At 43.6% G+C, this 26,623-nt stretch overlaps 1 protein-coding gene across 3 annotated transcripts in view; it reads right to left on the minus strand.

Annotated features, from left to right (window-relative positions):
- foxp1b (forkhead box P1b) overlaps positions 1-21,514 on the minus strand; it is a 135,117-nt gene extending 113,603 nt beyond the window's left edge. The window contains exons 1-2 of one of the 3 annotated variants that reach the window (XM_035524652.1): positions 21,015-21,514; positions 9,154-9,248 (exon numbers count right to left, since the gene is read on the minus strand). In XM_035524652.1, coding sequence (XP_035380545.1) covers positions 9,154-9,179 — 26 coding nt within the window. In that variant the 5' untranslated portion in view covers positions 9,180-9,248; positions 21,015-21,514. Of the gene's footprint in view, positions 1-9,153; positions 9,249-21,014 lie in introns of those variants that run through there. The other 2 variants (XM_035524649.1, XM_035524655.1) reach the window with 2 other exon arrangements.
- Positions 21,515-26,623: the final 5,109 nt, after the last annotated feature.

Here is a 26,623-nt window from a genome sequence, read left to right on the forward strand (position 1 = left end):
GGCGGTGAGGCCAGCAGAGTTCACGCACACTGCAGCTCAGACCAGCGCTGAACATCTGCTCGTGAATGAGAGAGCTGCCCGCATCGAAGGAGAAGCGGGGCGGGGCGGGGGGGGGGGGGGGTATGGGTGTGTGTTATGAAGCGCTGCAGCAGTGCCCACCTCACCAACCATAACACCTTGCACGTTTGCTTCAGCTTTGCGGCTGGCCTCTCGAGCTCGGCCCTGCGGAATTGCATTAAGGGAAGTTTGGAGCACGGATCTGACAGAACAGCTGTTGCTGGAAAGGGATGTGGTGCGTGAGGCGTGCACATGGTCCCGAGACCCGCCCTCTCGCTCACTCACTTTGTCCTTGAAGAAGGTTTGATGGTGGTGAGGATGGGGAGGGGGTGATGTCCAAGAACAGCCAGACCAAGTTTACACGATGAATCCAGAAGTAGTGGGCGAGATGACAATGGTATTAGAGCTTTCTTTCAAATTATGGCCGTAAGAGGAAGTTCCCCTTGAACCCTCATGGACAGCAGGTTAAAGGTCCCGGAGGAGTGAAGGCATTACAGGCCAACCGGCATCATGGAAGTTTCTTGCCATCCAAACAGAGTCGCAAAACTCGCGAGACAGGCGCCATGCCGTCATCACCAGCTCCTTGTTTCGTCCTCGGCTCACTGAACACATATACAGACACTTCGTAGCACTGCATTCAATGCAAGGCAGGGGCTTTTCTGTGGAAACAGTAGTTTTATGAGTAATTGTGCACGTTTAAGGAAGTGGTAAGTTTGAAATAAATTATTACACCATATTCAGCACTTTCACTTCTGTCTTGGTCCAAAATAGGTGAATTGTCAACATCCCATAAACCCTTGGGCCGGGTACATCGGGCTGGGTACAGAATGGGGAACAAAAGCCAAGCCAGTTTTAAGGACAGCTCCATGTTTGATGGAAGCCACTGCAGACATCAGCAAAAAGGGGTGGGGGGGGAGGGGAAGCATCGAACAGACATTACATGTCTGACTGAAGCACAAAAATACTTCCAGCTCATGAAGTAATGCGACGATACATTTCCAGGGATCGTTCAAAAGGACTAGCTCCTTGCCTTCATACAAATCTTCCGTCTTTGTGACATCACTTCCGGAAAAGTTCGGAGCAAACCTGGCACCGTCTGGCTCTGTTCAATTTACTTACGAGCATTTAAAATTCCCCACATGGTCCCAGAATGAAAATAACTTGAAAAACAACTTCAAACATCAAGCCATCTCACGAGCCCAAGCAACAAACCTAGCAGCTAGAGTTTTCAGAAACACTAATAACAAAGTACACGGCAGATAATATAGTTACTTTATTAAAAGTCAATCCCAAAATACATTTTAATAAGCAGCTTATCAGATATAGAGCAGCAGCCTATCTTATTAAGGCATCCAAAATGTGTCAACCTGGTTGGAGGGGAAAAGCAGAGACATCTACAGTAGCCTTGGTAAATATAGCTGCTTACTTTTAGCACAAGCATTGTTGACACATAATGCAATTTCACTGAGGACAGTGGAATGAAAGCACAGCAGGGTTAATAATATACTCTTAATGAGAATTCTCCCGTGATGCAGACCTTGGCGAGATAAAACATAATGCATGGCTTCCCTTCTCTCTTTTTTTTTGCTGAATAAAATAATTGTTACAGTTATTAAAGATGAATCTCATCAGAGGCGAAATGACAAAATAATTCATTACCAAAAGCCAGGCTTTAAATATCTGCAAATTAAATTTTCCTTGGAAAGTATTCGTCAAGATGAATGAGATGGTTATTTCACATAAATATTGGATTCAGTGTGCCCTTGGTAGACAAAAGAGTCCAAATGTCCATGTAAAAAAACTGAGTGAAAAGCGCTTAATCAATTATGGCAAAATTGCAAACAATTCTGGGTGACTGTTCACTATGCTCACTTTTAATTGCAGAGATGGCTTTAGTTGCAGATAACTGGCAGGGATTTAAAAATAAAAAAAACAAACAAATGAATGAATAAATGAATGATTGAATGAATGAATGAATTGATCCAAGATGTCCATCAATGAGAGCTGGCTCTAAGCCCTCATGCTGGATGAGAAAGGTGCAGAACTCTTTACATGAGTTATGATGTGTGGGCAGGGTTGTTCCTGTGTTAAAACTGTCAATGATGCACTGTCTCCTTCACGTTATATTTATATATTTTTGTGACATTTTCACAGATGGCGTATAATCTTTTTCTGTTTGCCCACCTTTCACACTCACTCTTACTCACAAGAGCGCACACACACACACACACACACACACACAGGCACACGCATACACAAGTATACGGAAGGACGGACATACGTCGGGGAGGAAATGCTTTGTTAAGATCACCGAGTCATACAGCGTGTGGGCTTGACTGTTCAGCTGCATTAGTGTCTGAAAGCCGAAGTTATTTAGACCCAATAATGCGCAAACACGTTGTTGGAGTGGAGGTCGCAGTGAAGCCATCTCCGCCTTAATAACATCAGCGCAAAGTCTGATGTTGTTTAGATCAATAAAGCCCCATTACAAGAACAGGCCTCAACACAGACAACCAGGGTATTGCCGCAATGATCCAACACTCTCTGGCATCTTGAAGCAGAGAAGCATCCTCTATTAAATAAAGAGGCCAATAGAAACTAACTTGTAAGCGATGCTACTTCAATAAGAGGAAAGTGCAAGTGATTGCGTGTGTTTAATACGTTTGAATAGAGTGGGTTAGTGTGGTTAGCACTGGCGTTCAAGCAGAGGGGTTTGTGGAAACTGGGGTGGCAATTGTGAAAGGCTTGACCCAGATAGGCATTGGTACCGAAGTCCTGTGTGTGTGTGTGTGTGTGTGTGTGTGTGTGTGTGTGTGTGTGTGTGTGTGTGTGTGTGTGTGTGTGTGTGCGAGAAAGAAAGCCCCACACAAAGCTTTCCCTGTACCCTAGAACAATGACACAGCGCATTTTGTGGCTCCCTCTGAGGTAGCTCATGCTTATAAAAATTTAAGATAATTTAAATTCAAAATTTAATTCAAAACCTCATGACTTAATGCAATTAGTCTCTGAGACTCAGTTAATATGAATGTGAAATTTATACAGGCAACAAAAAAATAAATCAACTTTAAGCCTTATTCTGTATAACATTTATATTTAGATATTTAGCCAGGATGACAAAGGTATAAAAGGTCTATGTTTTAGTACTTTCTACCATCCAACAGCATGATGTAGGCCATCAAATAAAAGCTAAAAACATACATGATCGCGTCAATCCTCCTCATAGCATGCATACCATGACAATCGCAATAAACAGACAGAGACAGACAGACAGACAGACACACACACACACACACCACAGACACACACACACACACACACCAGACACACACACACACACACGCGCACACGCACAAACAGGAGGTGATGAGATCACAGATGACGACATTATCTTAAGGAAAAGGAAAAACCACGATGGCAATGGCATTTATCGTATGAGGTCTGGCATTATTCGGAACTCAGATAGCCATGTGTCAGGTACTGGGATGGAGCTATTTGGAATAGTGTTTTTGTTTCCTTTTTAAACCATTGTTTTCTTAATTTTTTTCTCTAGTAAACTTATTTAGTCTGGTCAAGGGACAGGAAGTGGTGGGGAAGGGAAGAAGGTTTATTTGTGTGTGTGCACGCGCGTGTGCCGAAACAACGTGTATTGTTTCTGCTGAGCATATGAGCCTTCGGTGCAAATGCAGGCCGAGGCCTGCAGCATAAGACACTACACTGAATAACCACAGGAAAGATTGCACTGATCTTACCTCTGACACCTTGCACTCTGCGATAAGGAGAACAAAAAGGAGAAAAGTCCCTTCTTGGGGGTTTCTCTGCTGAGCGCTTCAAAAAAGCCACAAGCGAGGGGCACTACAAGCATGGCATAACTGCATTTTTATTAAAGGATGTGTGGCGTATTCTATTTAACAGCATGGTTTGTTTAATTATTACAATATCGTGATTCTTTTTTCATGTTTATGCTCATCACATACTAAGTGTACTAAGCTCATCACATACAAACTCTTAATATCCTCTTCACATAATGTAACCAACACACCCATTTAAGTTTATGTAGGGGGGGGGGGCAAAGTTACTCAGAGATAAAAAGATCCGCACTGCTGTAGGTTTAATTACTACTCAAATCTGAGAGACTACAGGGCACTTTGAGATCACCAGTTTGTCTGCAGACTGTGGTATCATCAGCCTGCCCGCATATCGATCCGGCCAACCAGAATTAGCTTCTTTGGCGCCCCTGGGGACGGCCGGAAAACCCTCCGAATTTGTCCGGCTTGCTGCTACTGCGTCCCAGCGCTTAGCGGCACAGAGGAGCGCGGTAACCTGAGAGCCAGCGAGCCCAAATGGAAGAGCGCGAAGGTGATGATTGTGAGTAATATCTCGGCAAAAGATGATCGCCCGTGACAGTGTAATATTACCGAACGATAAATAAACGGAGCTAAAAGGGGAAAACCGAGAGACAGAGCGTCGGCGCGAGCTGGGGAGACAGGGAGAAGAGCTGCCGCCAGCTGAAAGGGAAAGCATAAATAAAAGCACGTCTTTTTACCTTCCTCAATTATCCGTCTTTTGACATGCAAGCTGAGCACATTGTAATTAACATGGAGGGAGATAATGGGGTCTCGAGCCACTGATCAATCTCGCACATATATTATCTGTCTTTTTTGCCCGACCACGTTCACATTGTTTTTAAAGGAACAGAGGAAAAAAAAAAAAAAAAGTTTACTTCTTCGAGGGAGTTCTGGCTTTTCGAGTGTATATACGGCCAAGCTGCTTACAACACGTACAGCACAGATAATTGATTAAATTATTTTTTTTTTAATCTGCACATAAACATATTTGCTGTGGAGGACATACTGTAAAAGTATGATACTCACAGCACAGTAGTTGTCAGGAAAATCCTGATCAAAATTTGGCCTATAGCCAAATAGTCATCATTTAGTCAGGTTATCCATGAAGACAAAAGCAGAAACAGCATCTAGCTGTGTCGGTCAGTGAAGCCAGGGGCGTTAACCTTACATACTCACAAACTTGCGGGTAACTTGGACTTCTGTCCATTTGCACTTTGGAGCTTAGAATCTTTAAGTCTTTGAGTAAGTAAGTCATGTTCTTTAACAACAGACTTCCACTCAGCTGCCCAGCAGGTGTGTGTGTCCTTTCCATCTTTAAATTCAACTTATTCAGAAAGTCATTCTAAAGTAAGGCATTCGACCAACCACTATTCTAAAGTCCCAACTCTTGGGTAGTAGGGAAGCTCTGATACAGTTTCTAGACATAATTGATAAAAATGCATATGCCTTCTACTAAATTTCATATTTATTTTGATCTTTTTTTACATTTACATACATTATGCAAAAAAATGCTGTACCTCACGATTACTAACAGTATATAAATGTATATATAAACATAAGCAAATATTCCATGGTCAACAAAATAAAATTAATATGTCTGTGCCAAAATCAGCTATTTTAACACAGTATCCACTTTAAAATGACAACAGTAACTTAGCAACATATATTTGTCCATTGGTTGGATGCTGAACAATAAACTATGTAGCACAGTGGCAAATTTGGAAGACTACAGCTGGAGAGAAACTGGACAGTATTGTTCAAGGGCGAGGAAATGCCAACATGGTAAATAGTGAAACATTAGCAAAAATCTCCACTTAAATTGGCTGACCAGCAACATGACTTTCATATGTATTCAGGACACACAACCCATCCATGTATTCACACGAACACCCCCCCCCTCTCCACACACACACACACACACACACACACACACACACACACACACACACACACAGTCTCTCTCTCTCCCGTCTCTGCCCTTTTCCCTCCTCGTCCATTCCCAGCGACCTGTGCTGACCCACCTCCCACCTCTCTGTTGTTCAGACAGGAAGTGGTGCTGAGTGAACACTAACGGGACCAGCCCAGGGCTAGGCCCATTCCACAATACAGGCCAGCACCCTGAACTGCAGCCCACACCCACCCCGACCCACCCCACCATGCCTGAAGAAAGGGAGGGTGGGGGGGGAAGGTAGGCATCCTGTGTGAAACCGCATCCTTAACAAGCATCACTTGTGTCTCACTGTAAATAAATACCTCTCTCTCTCTCTCTCTCTCTCACACACACACACTCACTCTCTCTCTCTACACTTCCGTCATCTTTCAGTGCCAGTGCCCCCCGCATCTTCAAGTCCAAACAGGAAAAAGCACAGAAAAAGATGATGTGGGGGGGCGGGGAATATGAGTGTTTAATTTGCTGCTTACTGCAAGTTTCTCCACTGCCACCCACCCGACCCACACACACACACACCCGCGCCCACACACACACACACACACACACACACACACACACACACACACACACACACACACACACACACACACACACACACACACACACACACACACACACACACACACACACACACCACACTCAAAAACAAACACTCAGCCAGCTGTCAGGGACCTCATCCCAGACCCCTGCTCTTTTCCTGACTCCCGTCTTTACAATGTCAGCCCAAAGCCGGCCAGCCACCCACTGAAACAGGAAGTCCCAGTTAGGGGTTATACTGTTTACTGTACGCCTTTATGACTTTAAGGATCTTCCACATTGAAATGCTAACATGGCTAATGATTAATAAAAAATAACCTATCCTTGTTTGCATGGTCTCTTCTGCACAACACCAAAGTGGCCCAACGTTTGTTGATTACAGACTTTATTAGCAACAACAAAATACTTTTTACTGCCAGGAAGGGCCACAGTGAGGGTTTAGGGCTGATTAAGAGATAACGAACTGGTGAGCTCCACACTGTACACCTGTGAAATCTGGCCACACACTGCATACTTCTCAACTGACCACACACACACTTCTGAACTCTGGGCGCACACGTCAGGAATTACCACCATTCTCATGGTGGTCCTCTTTTGTTTCTCTAGCATTTGTTTGCTTAAAGAAATCATAAGGCATATCTGCCCCCCCCCCCCTCTCCCAACACACACTCATACACAGCAGGTGATCTTATCAAAAGCAACTTTTATGTTTCTCAGTAGGACAGTATGGATGCTTCCTGGGAAATGAGCCTGTGCTGGCAACACTAAGGTCACCTTGTTCTACCAGGTGAGCTGTAGGAGCGCACGCACGCACACACATTAAAAGTCATGTTATGTCTTTGGGAAAGTGTACAAGTGCAAGAAAATAAGTGAAATGTTCTGCAGGTTATAAATATTAGAACTGATACTCTTTTAGTAAGCAGCAAATCAGAAGACAGGTGACCAGAGAACAGTTCACACTCCTCAGGGTTCTTTTCGGGGGGTGGGGGGGGGTGCATGTGTGTACCTGCATTATATTATTACCACATCCCAAGGCTAGTTGGATGCTGCTAATTGTACACCTTTCCACTGGAGTCACAACTAAGCAATCAAAAGGTAATAGCAACACACTTTTCCACTGGACTGTTGAAGGATTACAGAATTACACTCATCCCCACCGTCTACTGTTTAGTGATGTCTCAGGTTTGGCGCAGTGTCCCCAAGTTTGAGAGACTTCCTCCTTTTACTGGACAACAAAATGGAATTTGTGAAGAGTTCCAGTGCTGCAAAGAGGCTGGATGGGGTTTGAATTGCCGGAGTGTTTTGACAGGTCGAAGGGCTTGTCGGGGGCCCGTGGTTCTGACTCACTGAGAGGGTGTATGGGGCGGGGGGGGGGGGGGGGGGGGGGTTACGGTGCTCGCAGGGAGACGAGGAAATGGAGAGGTCCGTCTTATTTTCACTGCAAATTAACCTTCAGCTCGGCAGGAGTGCAGCCAGGGTGACCCCTCTATTTAGTGAAGTATTACTCATATGTCCCTACACACACGCACACACACATACGCACACGTTATGTAATGAAATGTCAGCAAGACAAAGGGTAGGTTACACACATACACACACTCCTTTGTGCCTAAAAACTTTTCTTTTAATTTTGTTTTATACATTAAGCTCTTACTCTGACTGTCACCCTGAGACCTTTTTAAAATAGTCTTCCATTTTCTAATCACTGCAGAGGCTTGGTAGCTTTTTAAGCTCTCCAATAAACCAAAGAAAAACACAACACGCAGGGGCCGAAGGGCTTGGAGAGAAAAAAAAAATCTGTCCACGCAGCTTTATCCATCTTAGTTTACCGCTTTCCTTTCTTTAATTCGCATTATCTAGAGGATGTGTAAGCGTTCCTCCCTTCCATGTACTGGGGCCCACTGTCAAGCCCACGTGCCCGAGGCCGAGTTCGACAAGATGGACTCGGAGGAGGTGAGCTGCCCGTAGTCCCAGCCTCCGTGTCTGTTCCTTCCCAACCCCCACGCCTCCCTTTCGCCACGCCTCCGATCCACGACCATCTCCGGCTTGTGCAAAGATTCCTAGGGACTGGGGTGAAGGAGTGAAGCAGAGGAGCCTGGCCAACTGCACCATCAGCAGTTACATGAGACAGGAAGAAGTGGGTGGGGCCACAGGATGGCATGCAGTGGGGGGGAAACAGGGGTCCTCCTCACCAGCACAGATCAGTGACCCCCAGATGAGCCAGTAAATGGGGGAATATGCCTCCTCTCCTCTGCTGGCATGGGGACAGGGAGAGGGGGTGGGGCTCGGGGCTCTGGTGAGCGGAGAAGAGGACGGAGGAACTGGGAGGTGTCAGGAGAGCCTTCTTTACTGGGATTTAACTGCACGTGGATTCCATTACCTCTGCACAAATGTCACAATCGTCTCCATATAGGTGAGAGTGGAGGGTGTGTGTGTGTCTTGCGTGGGGCGGGTTGGCATGGCACCATGCCAAAGGATGGCTCAGAAAAAAATGAAGCCAGTCACACACACACACACACACACACACACACACACACACACACAGGAGGGCACAAAGGATAATGAATGACAGTGATGTATTAAAACTGAGCAGCGCTAAAACACCCTCAAAAACCCCCAAAAAGAGACAGACAACTTAGACGGTACGTGCACATTCAGGGAAATTTATACATGTAAGGACTATAGATAAAAGAGGAGACATTATAACAATCATCCATCAGTAAGTACTGTTTTCTGATGCTTCAGAATGAAAAGCTGGCATACCTTAGTTGTTTTGGCACGACTGGCATTCCATTCTTCCCATCAGAATTCAGTACAAGACTGAAAGGGGCGGGAACACTGAAAATAGCTACCTTGATCTGAAATATAAGACAGAAGAAAGAGGGAGAGAGAAAAGAGATGAACATCAGTATATTACAAACAGGAATTGATACCATTTTTTAAAAAGGTGGGGGGCGTCCCTTAAATTTACACAACCCACATAAACACGGCTGACTCAAAGAGGGAGGAAAAAAAACACAAACGTGATGAAATCCAACCACAAACGCTGATTTAAACAGTGACAAACTAATTCCAGGAGTTCTCAGAATGACCTAAATACATCTCAACACTTGTGAACATTTCGTTTCTTCCTTTTCTCTCTCACCACCAAGCACTTTTGACAGCAGTGATATTTACTCAACTAATAATCTGCAACACACGTCTGAGATGAAGCCTGGTGACTAGCACTCCGACTCATAACCATAAACGCCGCGTCCGCAAACTGCCACTCAAGAGTTCTTGGGAACACTGCCAGACGACATAAAGTGACAAGCAGCTTTAACGAATCCAAATCTGTGCAACCCATCAAACGGCAAGATTTGCATAGTAAAATCGCTCTCGTGGTGGTCAGCATTTAGTCAAGTGTTTCATTAAAGTGGGGGGGGGGGGGGGCAGGGTGAGAGAGACGGCCGATGACTTTATGGCCAACCATAGCCAGCCACGCCCACTGCCCCTCCCATGCAGAACCCCAACTGCCCATGTTAAATTTTGGTTAGCAATACCTCTGTTAGTGGGGGGCAAGGCTTGCAAAGATGCAGAGCGCAGAGCAGCTTGGGGTGAGGGATGCCAGACTGAGCTACAGAACAAGAGTCTTGTTCTTATGTACAATCCTGGACTTGTGGATGCATAAGCGAGAGAGAGAGAGAGAGAGAGAGAGAGAGAGAGAGAGGTGGCTGGAAAGCAGATAACACAGGTATTGATGGTGTGTGATAAAAAGTGGCAGAGACAGGGAAGAAAACAAACACACACAGTTACCCTAGCTTTAAAAACACAGTGAGCCATCAACACTTTCCCCAAACCTCTTCATTTGCTTTAACCAACAGTTGTGGAGCAAGCCCATGTGCTGAATCAGCTCTCTGCCATGGGTTCGAAGACACCAGCTGAGACAGCCTTAAACTTCTACCATATGTGCTCTTAATCTGCGTGGCTCACATAAACTGCAACTCGTCAGTTTTCAAAGAGAAAACCAGTTACCAGCTACTTTGGAGCAGTTTGATAATTGCCACCTATTTGTGTGTCAAGTATCCCACAAGAAATTAGCCTCAGAATGTTTGCTCTCTGAGTGTGTGTGTGTGTGTGTGTGTGTGTGTGTGTGTGTGTGTGTGTGTGTGTGTGTGTGTGTGTGTGTGTGTGTGTCTTGGAGAAGGGATAAACAGCTTTTTGTTTTATGAAGGCTTACAAATCAAGGTTGTGGCTCGATCATTCATCATTGTGTTATACAGTAGAAGTAACAATCACCCTAAAATAAATGAAGGTCATCTGAACTAAAAGCTCCTGCCTCCAACACACTGTGGCATTTCCAACAGCCCATGCAGCGATCAGAGTGAAAATGCCCCCCGAACCAGAATTTCACTCCAGGCCAATATTTTCACGTTATCATGTCAAAATAAACCCCACAAGCCACCAGTTCAATGCATGAGACACTTCATCCCCTACCAAAGAGAGTCATCTCCGCAGGCATATCATCTCCGCACTCATAAGAGTGCTCTTTCTATTACATGCTCTTTCTCTTGACCTGCCGCTGAATTGGTAGGGGTGGGGGGTCTCCGGAAGAGGCGTGTGATTTACGGGCCTTCTTCGCGACCTGCCGACAAGGTTAGAGGGTCACTGCAGACATTAACAGGTCACCGTGCGTCCCACTTGGGGACAATTACAGGCGGTCGCGGCTAAGTGGACACTTGATTGAACGCGACGGCGCGGCGGACGACGAGGCCGCACCGATACCAATCCCCAGAGCCATTTAGAAGAAAAGGCCCCGCGGTAGTCTGCATTTATGGCCGAATCCATCTTCCTTTACGCATTGCTGTGGTGGGGGCCGGAGGCGGCAGACGGTGGCATGACGGAGGGTTGTTCCCCATATGAGCCAGCGACGAGCATGCTAGCGGGGAGAAACAAAGCATGAGCGGAGAGCAAGGGGTGGGTGGGGGGGTTTCCCGTGCGAGCCGACCCCCGTGCAGGGTAGGCCTCCACTCGTGCTGCGCGTGTTAATAAGCGCCTCTGATCATTTTTCGACGCGTTTTATGGCAGATCGCAAGCCGCGATGCAATTAAACGCGATACAAAAGCTCGCTGTGCACGTCTCAGTGATGCAAGTTATGTGTGTATCCAATTATCACAGGTAGTTGTAAAGGTGGTAAGAACGCCATTTTCAAGGCCTCTAAAAATTCATGCTCTGCCGCTTTGTTCAGATTTATAAAAAATTAAAAAAAAACAGTTAATCAGCACAGCGCAACCACAGCAAACAGACAGCTTAACCTTAAGGTTTGTTTCCTCTTTTTGCAGAAGCTGGTCCTAAATATATTAATACTGTCATGTTTCCATGTTGAATATACATGTCTAAACATCAGTCAGAAATAACCAGAACATTCTAACCAGAAGCAGTGTTCTGTTTGGGTAAATCATTTGAATGTTTTTACTCCCCCACACCCTTTTTAAAAAACTACTCTAACAAATGCAAACAATGTTTACAGCTGGATGTGTTGGTTCCTTTTAAGAGGGTTACTAAGCTGACTTGCATTAGTAAACAGCAGTCATGGATCGCATCTATTTGAACCAAAAGTCTTTTGCTGCTACTTGTTAAGTAGTGGGCTAGCAACATTCACTGTGACACCATTTCTAAATCGACCATATTTATGACCATTTAAAAACAGGCAGTCTGGTTCAGATTTAGTTATTTTTCTCCCCATTAAACATGTAATCAAACTCAAAAGCCTTCAACAAGATACATGCATAAGAGGGCTATGTTCTTTTTAACTTTGAAAAACAGGTCTACGGCCTGTCATGGTGTTTTACCCTGGTCCATGCAGGTCAGTGTAAGCAGTGTAATCTGGTCCATGCAGTGTCAGTGTAAGCAGTGTAATCTGGTCCATGCAGTGTCAGTGTAAGCAGTGTAATCTGGTCCATGCAGTGTCAGTGTAAGCAGTGTAATCTGGTCCATGCAGTGTCAGTGTAAGAAGTGTAATCTGGTCCATGCAGTGTCAGTGTAAACAGTGTAATCTGGTCCATGCAGGTCAGTGTAAGCAGTGTAATCTGGTCCATGCAGGTCAGTGTAAGAAGTGTAATCTGGTCCATGCAAGTCAGTGTAAGCAGTGTAATCTGGTCCATGCAGTGTCAGTGTAAGCAGTGTAATCTGGTCCATGCAGTGTCAGTGTAAGAAGTGTAATCTGGTCCATGCAGGTCAGTGTAAGCAGTGTAATCTGGTCCATGCAGGTCAGTGTAAGCAGTGTAATCTTGTCCATGCAGTGTCAGTGTAAGCAGTGTAATCTGGTCGATGCAGGTCAGTGTAAACAGTGTAATCTGGTCCATGCAGTGTCAGTGTAAGCAGTGTATTCTGGTCCATGCACTGTCAGTGTAATTTGCTGCCCCCCCCCCCCCCCCCAACTAAAACCTTACAATACCTCAGCTGCTTAACTGTATATACACGATCGCCCCCCTCCCCCCACCTCCTTGAAGGTAACCTTTGGCCATTAAGATCAGTTTTACAATGGAAAGTTAGGACAGCCAACCCAATTTATAAAACACGCAGAAAGAGTCAGCTCAGCCTTGGACTCCTTGAAGAACACATGGACTACATACATATTGACGTCACTCATCCAACAATCACTACTCCCTAAAGAATTCTCCTCTGTAGATCACAGGATCTGTGCAAAGCTAACAAAGCAGCACTGTAGCACGGTTCACGTTGGCCATTGGAGAGGTGATGAGAAGGTTGGGCGGTCCCAGGACATAGCAACGCACCACCAGGCCAGCATCTGCGTCAGTGTAACAGGCTCCATCAAAAGGGAGCGTAGTTTGGAGGGGGCGTGGCTGGTAGAGGGAAAGGAAGAGGTTGTGATGCATCTGGGGGGAGGGGCCAGGGGCAGAGTCCATTCTTTAAAAGCACCAACTCACATTGGGTATGGAGAGAGTGGCAGAACCTTTGAGCAGAACCAGTCTCACGCCTCTCACCACTGCAACCACGTCCGGCAGCTGTGAGCTGTTTGAGTGGCTGCATGATCCAGGTCAATAATACGGAGGAATATGGAGCATGGAGAAAATAGCGGCCGATCCTAGTACAGGCGGAATGGACTGGTTAGGAAGAGAGACAAAGAGTGAGAGAATAAGAGGAATACCAGGTGTATGTGAGTGAGTGAGTGAGAGAGAGAGAAAGCAACTTAGGGACAGAGAAAGCAAAAGGAAAGAGTACCCGGGCATTGTCTTCCACACCTCCTAAAAATAGAAACATGTTCAAAAGGAGATGTGTGATAGTGTGAAGAAGGAGAAGCGGGGGAAAAAAAAAAAAAAAAAATCACTTAACCCAGCGTCTGCTGGACTATCCTATTACTGCCGGAACCCTGCTACAGATATCTCCCCTTTACCACCGAGAGTGTGGAAAGTGTGTAGTCTCGGTCTGTCTGTGTGTGTGTGTGTGTGTGTGTGTGTGTGCGTGCGTGTGTGTGCGTGTCACAGAGAGGAGAGACTAGGAAGCAATGAGTGTGCACGGAGGAAGCAGGCTACAAGCATGAACAGCTCCTCTACTCCCTCTCCCATACACCCTCATTAACCGGGCTCCTTTCCAATTCGTGCAGGGAGAATCCCCAAGATAACCCTCAAGAGCCTGCCTTCCAAGAGAAAAATAGATTTTATATATATATATGTGTGTGTGTGTGTGTGTGTGTGTGTGTGTGTGTGTCGTGTTGGGCCTGAGCAACAGGCCCCTGCTCTAAAGACAACTTGTAAGCAAGTGAGCATCAGGTGAGTGCACTCTGGGTACCACTTATTTAAGGCTGGTACAAGTGCAATGATCATCATTTGATGCATCATTTGCATCATTTACTGGTAGCCCTGTTACAAAGGCATGACTAAATTATTTGGTTATTTCGACTGCTGTTTGCTGTCGGCAGAACCACACCGCGCACGCATCAAACACCCAAATGAAGGCGGCTGGCAAGTGCTCTAAAGTCAGTTTTTCTCCTTTTCTTTCCCAGAGATCACGTCAACAAGCTTTGAGCCTTTAGGCCTCAGATCCACAGCTAGAGGGTTTGACAACACTACTCAAACAACCGATAAATCTTATAACACCAAGCCCACTTTAATTGTTGTCACCGGGGAAAGGTGTGCTTACAGAGCAGAAACAAGGAAGTCGATGTTTTCTGGCAGCACAACTTAAACCGCCACCAAACCAACATGCCTTAAATATTTTTGTGAAGGAGTAACAAAGTGATTCACCAACTCTCGGCGACACACTTTCATTGACTGCCTTGAAGGACATTTTCTTGTACCTCGACGTGAAAGTTTACACTCAGCGAGGCTAAGCTTTTCCATTTTTACCACTTCCATCTTCGTCTCGGGGCGTGTGACGTTGCTGCCATGCTTTGAGTCATTCTGATGTAGCAAGATGCCTCTGAAATGATGGGGGACTTTGCAAAACCCGTGGCCTGTGACTGAACTAAAGTGGCCAGAAAAGGCTTACCCGGTGGAAACAAGAGCCACGGATGGGGTGGCCGCAGGAGGAGATGGAGAGTTTCGTCCCCAAGCTCTCAAGGAAGCCTCTGAAATGGCACAGGCGTCCCATTATAGCAGAACAACGACGAAAGTGATGTCTTATGTCATTACGTGAGCTTAGTGGAAGCTTCCTGCACGCATGTGTGCGTGCGTGCGTGCAATTAGGCTTGATTCAATCAGAGCCTCATTGTTTAATGAAAGGTAATTGCAGTAATCAACCATCTTGGGTTAAGTGAAGCTTTAACATGCGCTCAAGGGGCCGACGGCCTAAACACAGACAAGACACCAAAGAAAGGCGTCAAACTCCGAATGTAACCTCAAGAACCTGCAGGTAACCGTATCAATGGGCCAGCAGCACTTAAACTTACAATCATCATAAAGAGCCGACAACAAAGTACACAGAAATGCACTCAAAATTCCTCTCACACCGCACTGAGATATTAAACCATTGATTCTCTCATTTTTCTTTGCAATGATCAATTGATTAGCCAACACTTTAGAGAAGCATACATTATGTTTGCAGTCATAACATGAAAATGCTTTTAGAACAATATCCAGAAATTCATGAGAGTATTCCTCGCATTGGTTTGTTGAAGCATCATCAGTCACAGGCCATGAATTTGCTTAGCTAGGCCTTGGAAGCTCCATCAGCTGTCTACTTTGTTGGGGGGTTTTTTTGCATTGAAGTGCATCAGTACTTTACAGTAAGGTATACATTAGGCCATGTCAACAGGTCCACCAACAATCTAAGTAAAAAGAGTTTACTGCTTACAAAAAACAAAACAAACAAAAAAACAAAAAACAAAAAAAACCCAGCTAAAAATAGTGAGTTACACAGAGAAAGCTCCAGCCACAGACATACGAAGCCCCTCCTTGTCACCTTGTTTATGAAGACAGCCCTGGCAGGAAAAAGGTTACAAAAAACTCCCTTGCTCTGCTCCTCTCAGACAAACAACAAAGTTAAAAGAGTTGCACTCACAACAGGTAGCAAAAAAAGAATGAGGCACAAAGTGAACTTTGCGAACTCTCACTCTCAACAATAAACCAATGATGAGTGCGGGACGCAGATAGAACGCGTAAACGGGGAGGAGACCCTAGAGCTCGTGTCTGACTGCAAGCAGGGTTGCCATGGCGTCCCCTGGGAAACCGTCTGAATGGCTCCCGGCTCGACTGCCGAGTGCCGGAGGGCCGAGCCACCTGGCCGCCGGACAAAAGCGCTTCCACGCACCCAGCACCATTCCCCAAGTGGCTCACCATAGACAGCGCAAATGAGGTATGGGCCCTAACCCTCATACCCTTCATGGGCCCTAACCCTTGAAAAGCAAGGCCCTACCGGGTCTGGTTAGCTTACTTTTAGCTCTTGCCATGCACTGGGGAAGGGAGAGTGGCAGACTTGTTGCCCGAGTGCTCTGTCTGAGGTAATTACAACTCCTTATTACCGTTACTCTGCTAAGCTTACACGTATACCACATAAACAAGCAACGGCCAGTCAATTAAGCCCACCTGGATATCAGCAGGGTTCAAAACAGCAAGTAGAGCCGTTTCATGTACACACACACAAACACACACAAAAAGAACATCAAAGAAAAGTTCATTCAGTTTACAGTCCTTTGATTTCATGCTAAGATTCAATTTCAGAAAAAAGAGCATCTATTTGCAATACTAATTAAGCACCATGCACAAATAAGGTCATTAATTTACAAACCAGTTTCCTAATTAAATGTGTTCTAATTGTGGACACATTACATCTGAGGGGAAGGGGGGGGTACTGAGAAGTCGCTTAACACCCACGCACGCACATGCCAAGACAAAACAGTTCAGAGACAGATCCAAAAACGCACGTTAATCACCACAGTCAGCAACATTAGCATCTCGCTGTCCCCTTCTCCACCATGACCTCCACCACCAATCAGAGAGCCCAGGGTGCTCACGAGCTCAGCAGTCTTATTACACCCGCAGCGGTGTCGCTAACTCTAGAGTGAAAAATCTCCACCGCAACCTTCACCCACCCCACCCCCCACACTGGAGAAAATGTCCTGATCAAAGGTGAGCACAGTGCTCCTGAAGTACATTCTGACAGCAGTGTGGGTACACCGTGTTAACCCTCTCATCTGCGTGTAGCTCCCACTGCAGATCCTACCAAAAGGAAGTAAAAACAGAATTAGGACCTCCCTGCAGGCTAAGCCAATCCCAGTTTAAGGGTTTCCTTTACTTAAACACCTGGCAGGTGAAGTAGGTGGGGCTTTGAAATACATCCATAGGCTGAATATTGCTGGCTAAAACTGCAACCAAGCAACACACATGGATGATTTAAAAACGTAAAGAGGGCCCAACACAGCACTGGCCAGATGGGACATGAAGGTGTTGAGAGGACCGGTGGATTTCCAATTTTTTCCCCCCACCATGTTTTTTTTGTTGTTGTTGTTGTTTTGTTTTTTGCAGCAAGATACGAGAGTTTAGTTATGGAAAGCGCAAAGGAAAAGCAGCCGACATAGCAAGAGCAAACCAGCCCACTCTGCACAGGAGACCTCGAGGGTGGCCCCTTAATGAAAATAGAGGGCGCTAGAGGGCGCCGACAGTGTCCTACCGATGAAGCAGAATAGCCCAGAAAGGACAGTAGACGCTCCGCCCACAGGTCCATGGAGGAGGCAGGTGCTCCTCGGAGTGCAGGAGGGTGGGGGGTGACTGAGCCCAGCTAAGCTCGCAACGCCACAGCTGGCATTGAGAGACTTGTGACAATCACACCATTCCGACTTCTAATCCATCTACTAATCCAATCAGTCTGGCTCAGGAGCCAACAGTAAAACGTGGAGGATGAGCTATAGCTCACAGATCAAAACAGGCTACCACAGACTGACCAAGGAACAGGGAAAAAGAGGCTCCCCTGGCTTTGCTCTAAATGACATGTTATCTTTAAGCCCATTATTATTATTGTTGTTATCCAGAACTGTTCTGCGAACAGAAAAGTATATCATGGTGTCTTTAAAAGCTTGTGCCAAACCAGCCTTTAATTTTGGGCATAATAACCTAGCATTTAGTGACTTAAAATGTTTCATATCAGCATGCAATACGCTCTGATTATTCAGAGTTTGGTGCCAATACTTTAAAAATGTAAACAACAACAGGTCATTTAGAGCTAAAGAAAAACAAATGAGGAAGTGTGCTGAACTTTACAGTGGAAAGAAAAGTGATATCTGATTTTTATCTTAAATCAATCAATCACTCTCGAAGCTTGGAGGCCCCAAATGGTAACAAAAGCAAAAAAGCAAAAAGATAAAACAAAGTTTTTCCGTGTGCCTCAGAGGTGACAGCAGGAAACTACACTGAAGGAAAAAAAACCCAAAGACAGAAAGAGGGGAAGAGAGAGAGAGAGAGAGAGAGCGCGCACTGGCCACCAGCCAGCGTCCAGAGTTACCATGGAAACAGGAGGCTGTATCCGTCTGCATTTCAAGCTGCCCGATGCCTGACCAATGGCTGTCCTGCTCAACACAGCCAGCCCGATGAGGAAGGTACACTACACAGAGATACAACACCTGCATGCATCCACATCAGGACACAGATCGCACACACCAACCTCTACTGATGCAACATCGCTCACAGCTTAGCACATCGTTCGCTTTTAATGTTCCAACCGGCCACGTCCAGCCCACAGTATACCAGCATTAGCACCGTTCCAAAAGAATAATATTCAAGAAACAACCAACCAAAAAAGCAAACACACGATTCATGATCAAGAAGGCAGTGTAAGTGGGAGCTATGTTAAAGTGTGCTTCACCTCCTTGCCAAGCGAGGACCGAAAGTCGCAAAGGTGAGGCATGAGGTTTTAAAGCAGGGCCAGCTTCCCTTTACCCAGGTCCATTTATGCATAAGTGAGCACACAAACCTGTTCAAACAGCCTCTCTCTCTCTCCCCTTCTCCCTCACACAGCTCATGAGCACGGCTACAGCAGCACCACTGTTTGATCTCCAGTGTTTTCCTTAATCTAGGTTGTCAAGGTTGTTGAAGGCTGTTTACTTCTCCTGAAAAAAGTTCTCTCTCTCTCGCTCTCCCCCTTTCTCCTTCTCTCCTTCTCTTAGACAATGACTAACCCAAAGCACTGAGCTCTTCCCCCAAAGCCCTGTAACCAAGGTACTTGCGCAGTTGCACTTTATGTTTCAGTACTGGTGCAAAGAGTGAATTAACAAATAAATCATTGGTAATTACTTGGATAATTTAATTAATTTAAAATAAAATCTTATAAACAAAAATTAATTTTCTCATCTCCACTCTTACAGGTGAGAATTTTCAAAAATTAAAATTTAACTGTTCAATATATTATTTTCACCAAACACTTTTTTAGAAACACTCCCATTCACAAGCCACTTTATTAAGTACACTTATCTCAACGGTTTTACAGGTGTCCCGTTACAGACTGTAGCCCATCTGCTGTCAGGCACAGCGTCGGCCACCCTCTACCCCAGTCACCTCTGGTCAGGATTTGGCCACAGGACCACTGCTGCCTGGATGTTATTTAGGTAGTGGACCATTCTCAACATAACAGTGACACTGACATGGTTGTGGGTATAGTGTTGGTGGTCTAACAGGCACAGCATTGTTGCTGGAGTTTTTACACATTTCAGTGTCACTGCTGGATTGAAAGTGTTGTTTGTGCCCCCCAAAATATCCAGGCAACTGCAGCCTTGTGGTCAGACACTCACTATTCATGAACAGTTGAAGGATGGTTAACGAATAGTGCAGTTTCCAACTGCTCCTACGAAATGTTAAGTACGTCTGTGTTTTGTAATAAAGTGGATGGTGAACATATTAGATTTATTCGGATTTGTATTTAGCTTACAAATTCGAGTGAATTTTATTGAAATATGTATGTATACAAACACTGAAACCTGACTGTCAAATAATCAGAATGTGCCAATTTACATTACTTCGATGAAATGGTTAATAATATTAAATATAAAAAAACTAATTAACTAACAAATAATCGCCATTATTACAACTAAGAAAATAGTTATATAATCAGTATTCATGTCCCTATCGTCATTAATTGTTTGGTAGGCATAAAAAAATGTTTAGTATCTCAAATAGCATATGCATTTTTTCTTTTTTTATTTGCAAATCTACAGACTTATTATTTTTACATATAAAAATAATTTATTATACATAAAAGCAAAAACATAAATGAACATATTTAATAAAAATGATCGGTACAGACGATGTGAAGTACTTTTTAAGTGGGTGGGCCATTCCCCCGGCGAGATCGGAGTAAACTCTTAAAACGGAAATTCTTGAAACAATTTATGTACGAGAAAAATATGAACTTTCCCAACTCCGAAATGTCGAAAACCAAACTTACGATTGAGACACGTTTAGGCTACTAAAATAACCCTCGGTTCTGGAGCAAGTGTTCCCAAATTGCAACAGTTTCGCATGAGCCTGAGGTGGATAAGTTGTACAAAACTTCATGACACAAAATTGCTCAACTGTATTAGGGTAATGTAAACTACAACTAAAACGAAAAACACACAGAAGAAAACACTGTCAACATATAGTGTGCCGTATGCTACCATCACCCATGTTTATGGCTGAGAGAACACGTGGGGAAAAGCCCCCTAGCCCTGGTTGTGCTCCAAGAGAAATCTCTGCTTTCTAACTTGTACCTCCAACCCTAGAGTGCAAATCCTTAACTTTGCAACTTCCAGTCAAGACGTAAAGTGCATCAGTTGTTTTCAAGAGGCCATCGTTTCGCCTCATATATCTATGGCACTGCCATGCAGCCTATGAAGCAATACGTTTCAACAAACAGAATGAACGCAACAACTTGCTAGCTGGAGTGCTAACTTCTGAAAAGTACCTTGGCCATCCTGCTGGTTTTATCTTTGAATTGCGCCTTTCAAACGATAACATGCAGACGCAGAGTTTCGAATGAAACCAGAGGCGGTCATTCCGCATCGCTTCCAAACACTGTTGTTGTTTGTTTATTTGTCAAGTTCGCCATTAGATACAACAACTAAAAAGAACATGTGATAACAAAGACAACTCCATGTGCATGTTCCGAAAGTACAAGGGAAATATTACGGAGGACCGTGAAGAACAATATCAACTTACCCGGAATTGCACAAGGCTGATAGATGCAGCGGCTATAACTCGAGCGTATATTCAACTATTCACTCTATCTTGTGTACCACGACAGCGTGCAATAAGCACACTGTAAACACTATTACTCCGCTCAAGGGACTAACTTCAACTGCAACAAGAGATCCCTGTGCCGCGTTGACGGAAAGCACCGATTCAAGGAGCAAATCTGCGCTTTCACGCGACCTTCTCTCCCGGTTATGAAAGCGAGATCCTTCTCACGTTATTACACTTTAACGTGTCTTGCGAGAGAAAAAAAGTCGCGGATTTATTTTTGTTATTTTTTGATGTTCCAAGTCCGTGACGTCATATCCACCTGCTGGGTAAACAATGTTCGTTGCGGATTTTGCAGCTACAAAATATCGCCAAAAGTAGATGTAATTAAATAAAGTGTTAATACGTGAGTATTAGACGTGTGAGGTTGACTTTGTCCCTATTTTGTGCGTGGGTTGTTTTTAACAGTAGCAAGGCTGTTCGAAGTGAAAGTGTTCTGGGGCTAACTGGCTAATTGCAATTGAAATAAATGGAGCTTTCCTCGCCCTTTTTACTTGACTTTATCCAATGAAACGAGGCAAGTTCGGAGGGTAAAAGTTCAGGAGAAGGACAACCCCGTATGCGAGGAACTAGCGAAAGAATGAGACGTCCCTGACAACCAGAATACCAAACTTCAGTTCTCACTTTCCTCAGTTCATAGCTTGTCCTGGTCTATGGTTGGTTTTCCTTTTCGTTGTGTACTTTCCCGTTTCATCGTTAGCTACGATAGTGCGTGTTCTTCGTTTTCATTGTAAGACGGTTTTAAGGCATCGTCGATTATGGAGGTTTCATTCCTACTTTCGTTTTTCGAAACTTCGAAAAATAGTAGCTGCACCGTTTTATGCATTACCAAGTATTCACTTATAGAAAACCAACCTTCGTACCTCTCTCAAGCTGAACTTGTTTATTACTGCATTATATCGCACTTTTTATGCCCAGGAACCAAACCCTGCAGCAGACATAATTCAGTAAAAGTTAATAATAAACAGTTAATAATAAACAGTGAGGAATAGTCATACTGGTTTAGATGCCGTTAAAATTCAGAACAACATACAATTACCAGCATAAGGAACATAAGAAAAGAAAATCTGCACTTGGTAAAGGCCTGCGAGGTACAGTACGCATAATTTTAGATGTGCTTATTTACACGGTTGTATAGCATCTTTAGGCATACGCCCGTTTCTTCCTCTTGTACTGTGGGAACCCTGAGAGAGCTGTTTCACGAGTATATGGCACCACCGTCTGGTATCTGTTCTGAATTGCCGTTGACTGCTTGTAGTTGTGAACAATACACAAAAATATAATTGTGCCCAGTCTACATTAAAATATCGCTTAGTTAAATATGTCATTGCCAAACCTCATTAATTGTCCGATGAAATCTACGATGGTTAATCATTTTTAGAATCCAGTGGACATCTACAACAATTTCTGTCCCATGGAATATTTATAATCCCACAGAGTATTTGTGTACACAACCTTACACTATGTGCTGCCATATGTTTTTCACCATTTTACATAACCGCAAGCTATGGGAGAGTTTTGTTACTGGACTGATGGCTACCAGGGTGACGTCTGGTGTCGAGGGGCTTCACTGCCCTATATAGCTGATCCAGAAAACGTTAATGACACAACTATAGCCTGTAGGCACAAGAGAACTCCATCAATCATAAATTAGGCCTCTTGTGTGTGAGTGTACTTCACTGTGACTTATGAATGTTTTCTTCTGTCTCTCTCTCTGTCTGCTCTCAGTGGCATTAACCAAGCCATTTAAAAAAAAAAAAAAGAATTGGGGAAATTGGCTAATTAAATACATTGTAATAACAATGTATGGATTCTTTGAGGATATTTCATGGCCTAAATGCCACGACATCAATAATACCAGTTCATTAGCATAATTACCTCATAAGGAATCTGTCAGTTTTTAATTATGTATGCTACAATGTGTGTAAATAGGAAGTGGATCTTGCTGACCTTTGCTTTGTACAATATTATGTACAGTATTCACAATGGAAGAGGTGAAGGTTACAATACAGATACATGTACCTGAAATTGCTATTTTCCACTAAATGTTTAATGGCATTTCATTTAGAGTATACAATCTGTGACATTATATACCATTTACCTTACTTTTTCCACTTTGAAATGAATTTATATCTCCAGAACCCTGCAACAAAATTAGTGGAAGAATCCAGATCAGTTTAGTATCTGTATTCATCTAGTAAAGGTGCACCTGACTGTGGCTTGAGCATTGCTTGCAATGCTCTGAACAGAAAACAAAAGTGTTACATGTCAGCACTATGTAAAGCATCACATGGTTGAGACCTCACCGGTGCCCGGTTATGTAACACAGTCTCAACACGCACTCACGCTGAGCAATGAACTAATTAGAATTCTGTTAATTGGGTAATTAAGCAAATGAAAAGCTCTCAGTTTCCAAGGGGGACGACTTGCAAACGATTGCCTCCCCACAGCTTAAGTCACGGGGAGACGGAAAAGGAACAACAAAAACCTCGTGCTTAATGAAAGAGAACCCACTGGAGAGCAGGGAAATATAGCAAAGGGACCATCACCTGCTTCCACTGTTAACCTCTGAAAAATAAGATGAGCCAAATCAGTATTTACTCAGGTACAAAACGTGGCCTGTTTTGCGGTAAACATCATGAAAAGTAATAGGAATATGTTGTTCGTGACAGCCTGTAGATAATGCGCTGAAAATACTCTCACTGAGCCTTCACAAATATCGGGTAAGCTCACAAGATTTAAAGAGTAAAACAAAAGACGAAAAGAAAGAATGAAAAAATGATCTAATGATGAAAATGCAGTTACATAATGATTAGAGTAGTAAAACACGTCCACTGTGTTCAGAATGCCAGATATATTTAAAACCGAAACAACTTGAATATCCATGAGTGCACAGAGATACAAATATAGCTCAACATGTAGTTGCACTGTGACTGTACATACAGCTGACTTAGAAGATGTGTGGTTTGTCTTATGGCTTAGTTTGCCGCTGAACTGCTGAACAAGCTGGCCATGCTGTGTTATTGCAGATTATCCACTCACTACCTAATTCTCTTTCTTGCTTTATTTTATTTATTTTTTAAAATTTATTTTAATTATGAGATTTTGCCCCGACCACTAGATGGTGACAAATATGTAACTGGGAAGAAAAAACCCTGCTTATGTCATTTTAGTAAGTAAGTAAATGGGGAATGTTTATCATCATTATTTATTTATTTATTTATTTATTTATTTATTTATTTATTTAAAATATTAATAATACTTCTTTTATTTCATGTTGCACCTCAAGGTCACTTAAGAAAAAGCAGAAAAGAGAAGTGAGAGTGTTGAAATGTTCAATGTTGAGATAGGACATAGTTCCTGTGGGACACAGGTAGTGTGGGAAGGAATTCCAAATGGCCAGACGGGTCTCAAGTACCACCAGTGCCACAGCTCCTGGTTGTGCAAACTGAGCAGGAAAGAGTGAGTTTGAGGAGTTTGGGGAGTTTTGAGAGTCATTAGCTGTGAAAGCAAAGTTACTCAACTGAAATCTTGTTCATGTGTGTGTGTGTGTATGAGACAGTTGTATCTGCTTATTGATCTGCTTATTGCATTCAATAAAGAGGATGAGACTGGGCACTGCTTTGAAATGAAAAAGCTACTCGTACTTCACTAAGGATGAGCAAGATGGCCGGTGTGACTGGTGAAGCATAATTTATGCTGAGCACATGTGTGTGGGCCATGGCAGCTCAGGTTTGAATACATTGCAGATGGTGGTTTTCTCACATATGCCAATGAAGAGGGAACTGCAGTCATTTAAATGTAAGACATTTTCAGGATCTTTTAACCAAAGTAAAGGCTGATGTCAGGCAGGGCTGTGGGGCTAAATATAAGAGAGAGTAAGATTACAAATATTTTGGTGGACCCACAAATTAAATATTGCTTTAAAGTTAGAGTCCATAGAATTTTTAAAATGTGGATAAATGGATATAGGAAGCAAAGGTGTGATAGACAAAGTATGGACATTATTCTGAATGCTGTCTGCATACTAGTTGAAATTAAGATCATGTCAATGAATTATCTGACCATGGGAGAGTATATAGAAGTAATAAAAAGATGGGGACCAAGAACTGAACCTTGAGGGACACCATGCATGACAGGGGCAGAATAGGACTTCTAGTTATCATTAGGCACAGCACAAAGTTAAGTCTATGAGAGAGTAAGGGCGTAAACCAAGCAAGAGAAGTGTCACTCATGCAATCAAAAGCTGAACTGAGGTCTAGCAGAAGAAATATCTTACAACTGTCTTTTTAAATTCTGTAATCATGTATCTATCATGTACTCTGAGCAACTTGTACGCCTTCATTTGCTCTGATTATAGTTCAAACAGAAAAGGTTGGCATTAAATGTGTAAAGAAAGTGGACTGTTCAACTGTTTATCTGAAACAGTGCCTTCACAATTTACATATTATACTTGCTTTGTTCCAGACCCACATGTGACACCAAATTGTAGAATAGCACTGTAGCTCTGAAAAGTCTGATACACAGCTCTCTGGCCTTTTCAAGTCCCCATGATGGCTGAGAGCCTAAGGCTATGAATGATTGTCAACAACACTTGGAATTCTGTAAACAAATACTTTTGCTGGAAAAAAAATATGTTGACTCTCAAGTGTCCTCTTCACTTGTTTGAATGGGCTGGGATGTGAAGTGCTGCCCTCCACAAGTGGAGTGGTGTACCGCTGTCCATCACAGCAATTCAAATGCATTTAAATCCCAGATGCACTGTGACAACAGATAAGGTCCTCCGGACAATACTATTTCATGTTTACATATGTAATGGACAGGAAGGCTTTGTCTGATATTCATAATTAACTAAACTAACAATTAGAACGGTACCAAAAGGTGCAAGCATGATGATTATGCACTGTAATGCTGGCTGGTAACTTGACTGATTTGTGCACTAAAAACAATATGGAGCCGTAGAAATGTGGAGTGCCTAGTAAAATATATATATGAAATTGTCTCTAAATGTCATAAATTGTTTTGCCCCATTGCTAAAATATGTAATGTGTGAAACATGTAATATGTATAACCAAAAAATAATAATTTTAATAAAATTGTTTACACAAACCACAGTGTTAACATATTTCAAGCACCATTGCTTGATTTAGTTGTCTAACTCAAAACAATAAACATAACACGTACAGACAATCTAATTAGACCAAGGAAGGGTGACAAATTCTTTCTAATACGATGCAGGCCAGCAAATGTCAATACCGATAGACTTGACAAGTGCCAGAGCATCTTTCCAAGCTGGCTGTGTGGTGAGCTTCAACATGCTGAGATGAGAATGCTTGGCAGTGTAGGGAGAGAGAGAACCTGGCTAATGGCAGACTGAGCAGGTCCACCTACACTCACAGACTACAGCTGATGCATGGACCAGAATCCCATCAGGGAATCACCACAACCAGAACTGAACATTTAGTGAGGTCCATACTGTAGAAAGTTGACTTACTTCATACAAAGTAACAAACTACAGTGCCAGACAT

This window comes from Electrophorus electricus, chromosome 3, assembly GCF_013358815.1.
Source record: "Electrophorus electricus isolate fEleEle1 chromosome 3, fEleEle1.pri, whole genome shotgun sequence".
Taxonomy (NCBI): domain Eukaryota; kingdom Metazoa; phylum Chordata; class Actinopteri; order Gymnotiformes; family Gymnotidae; genus Electrophorus; species Electrophorus electricus.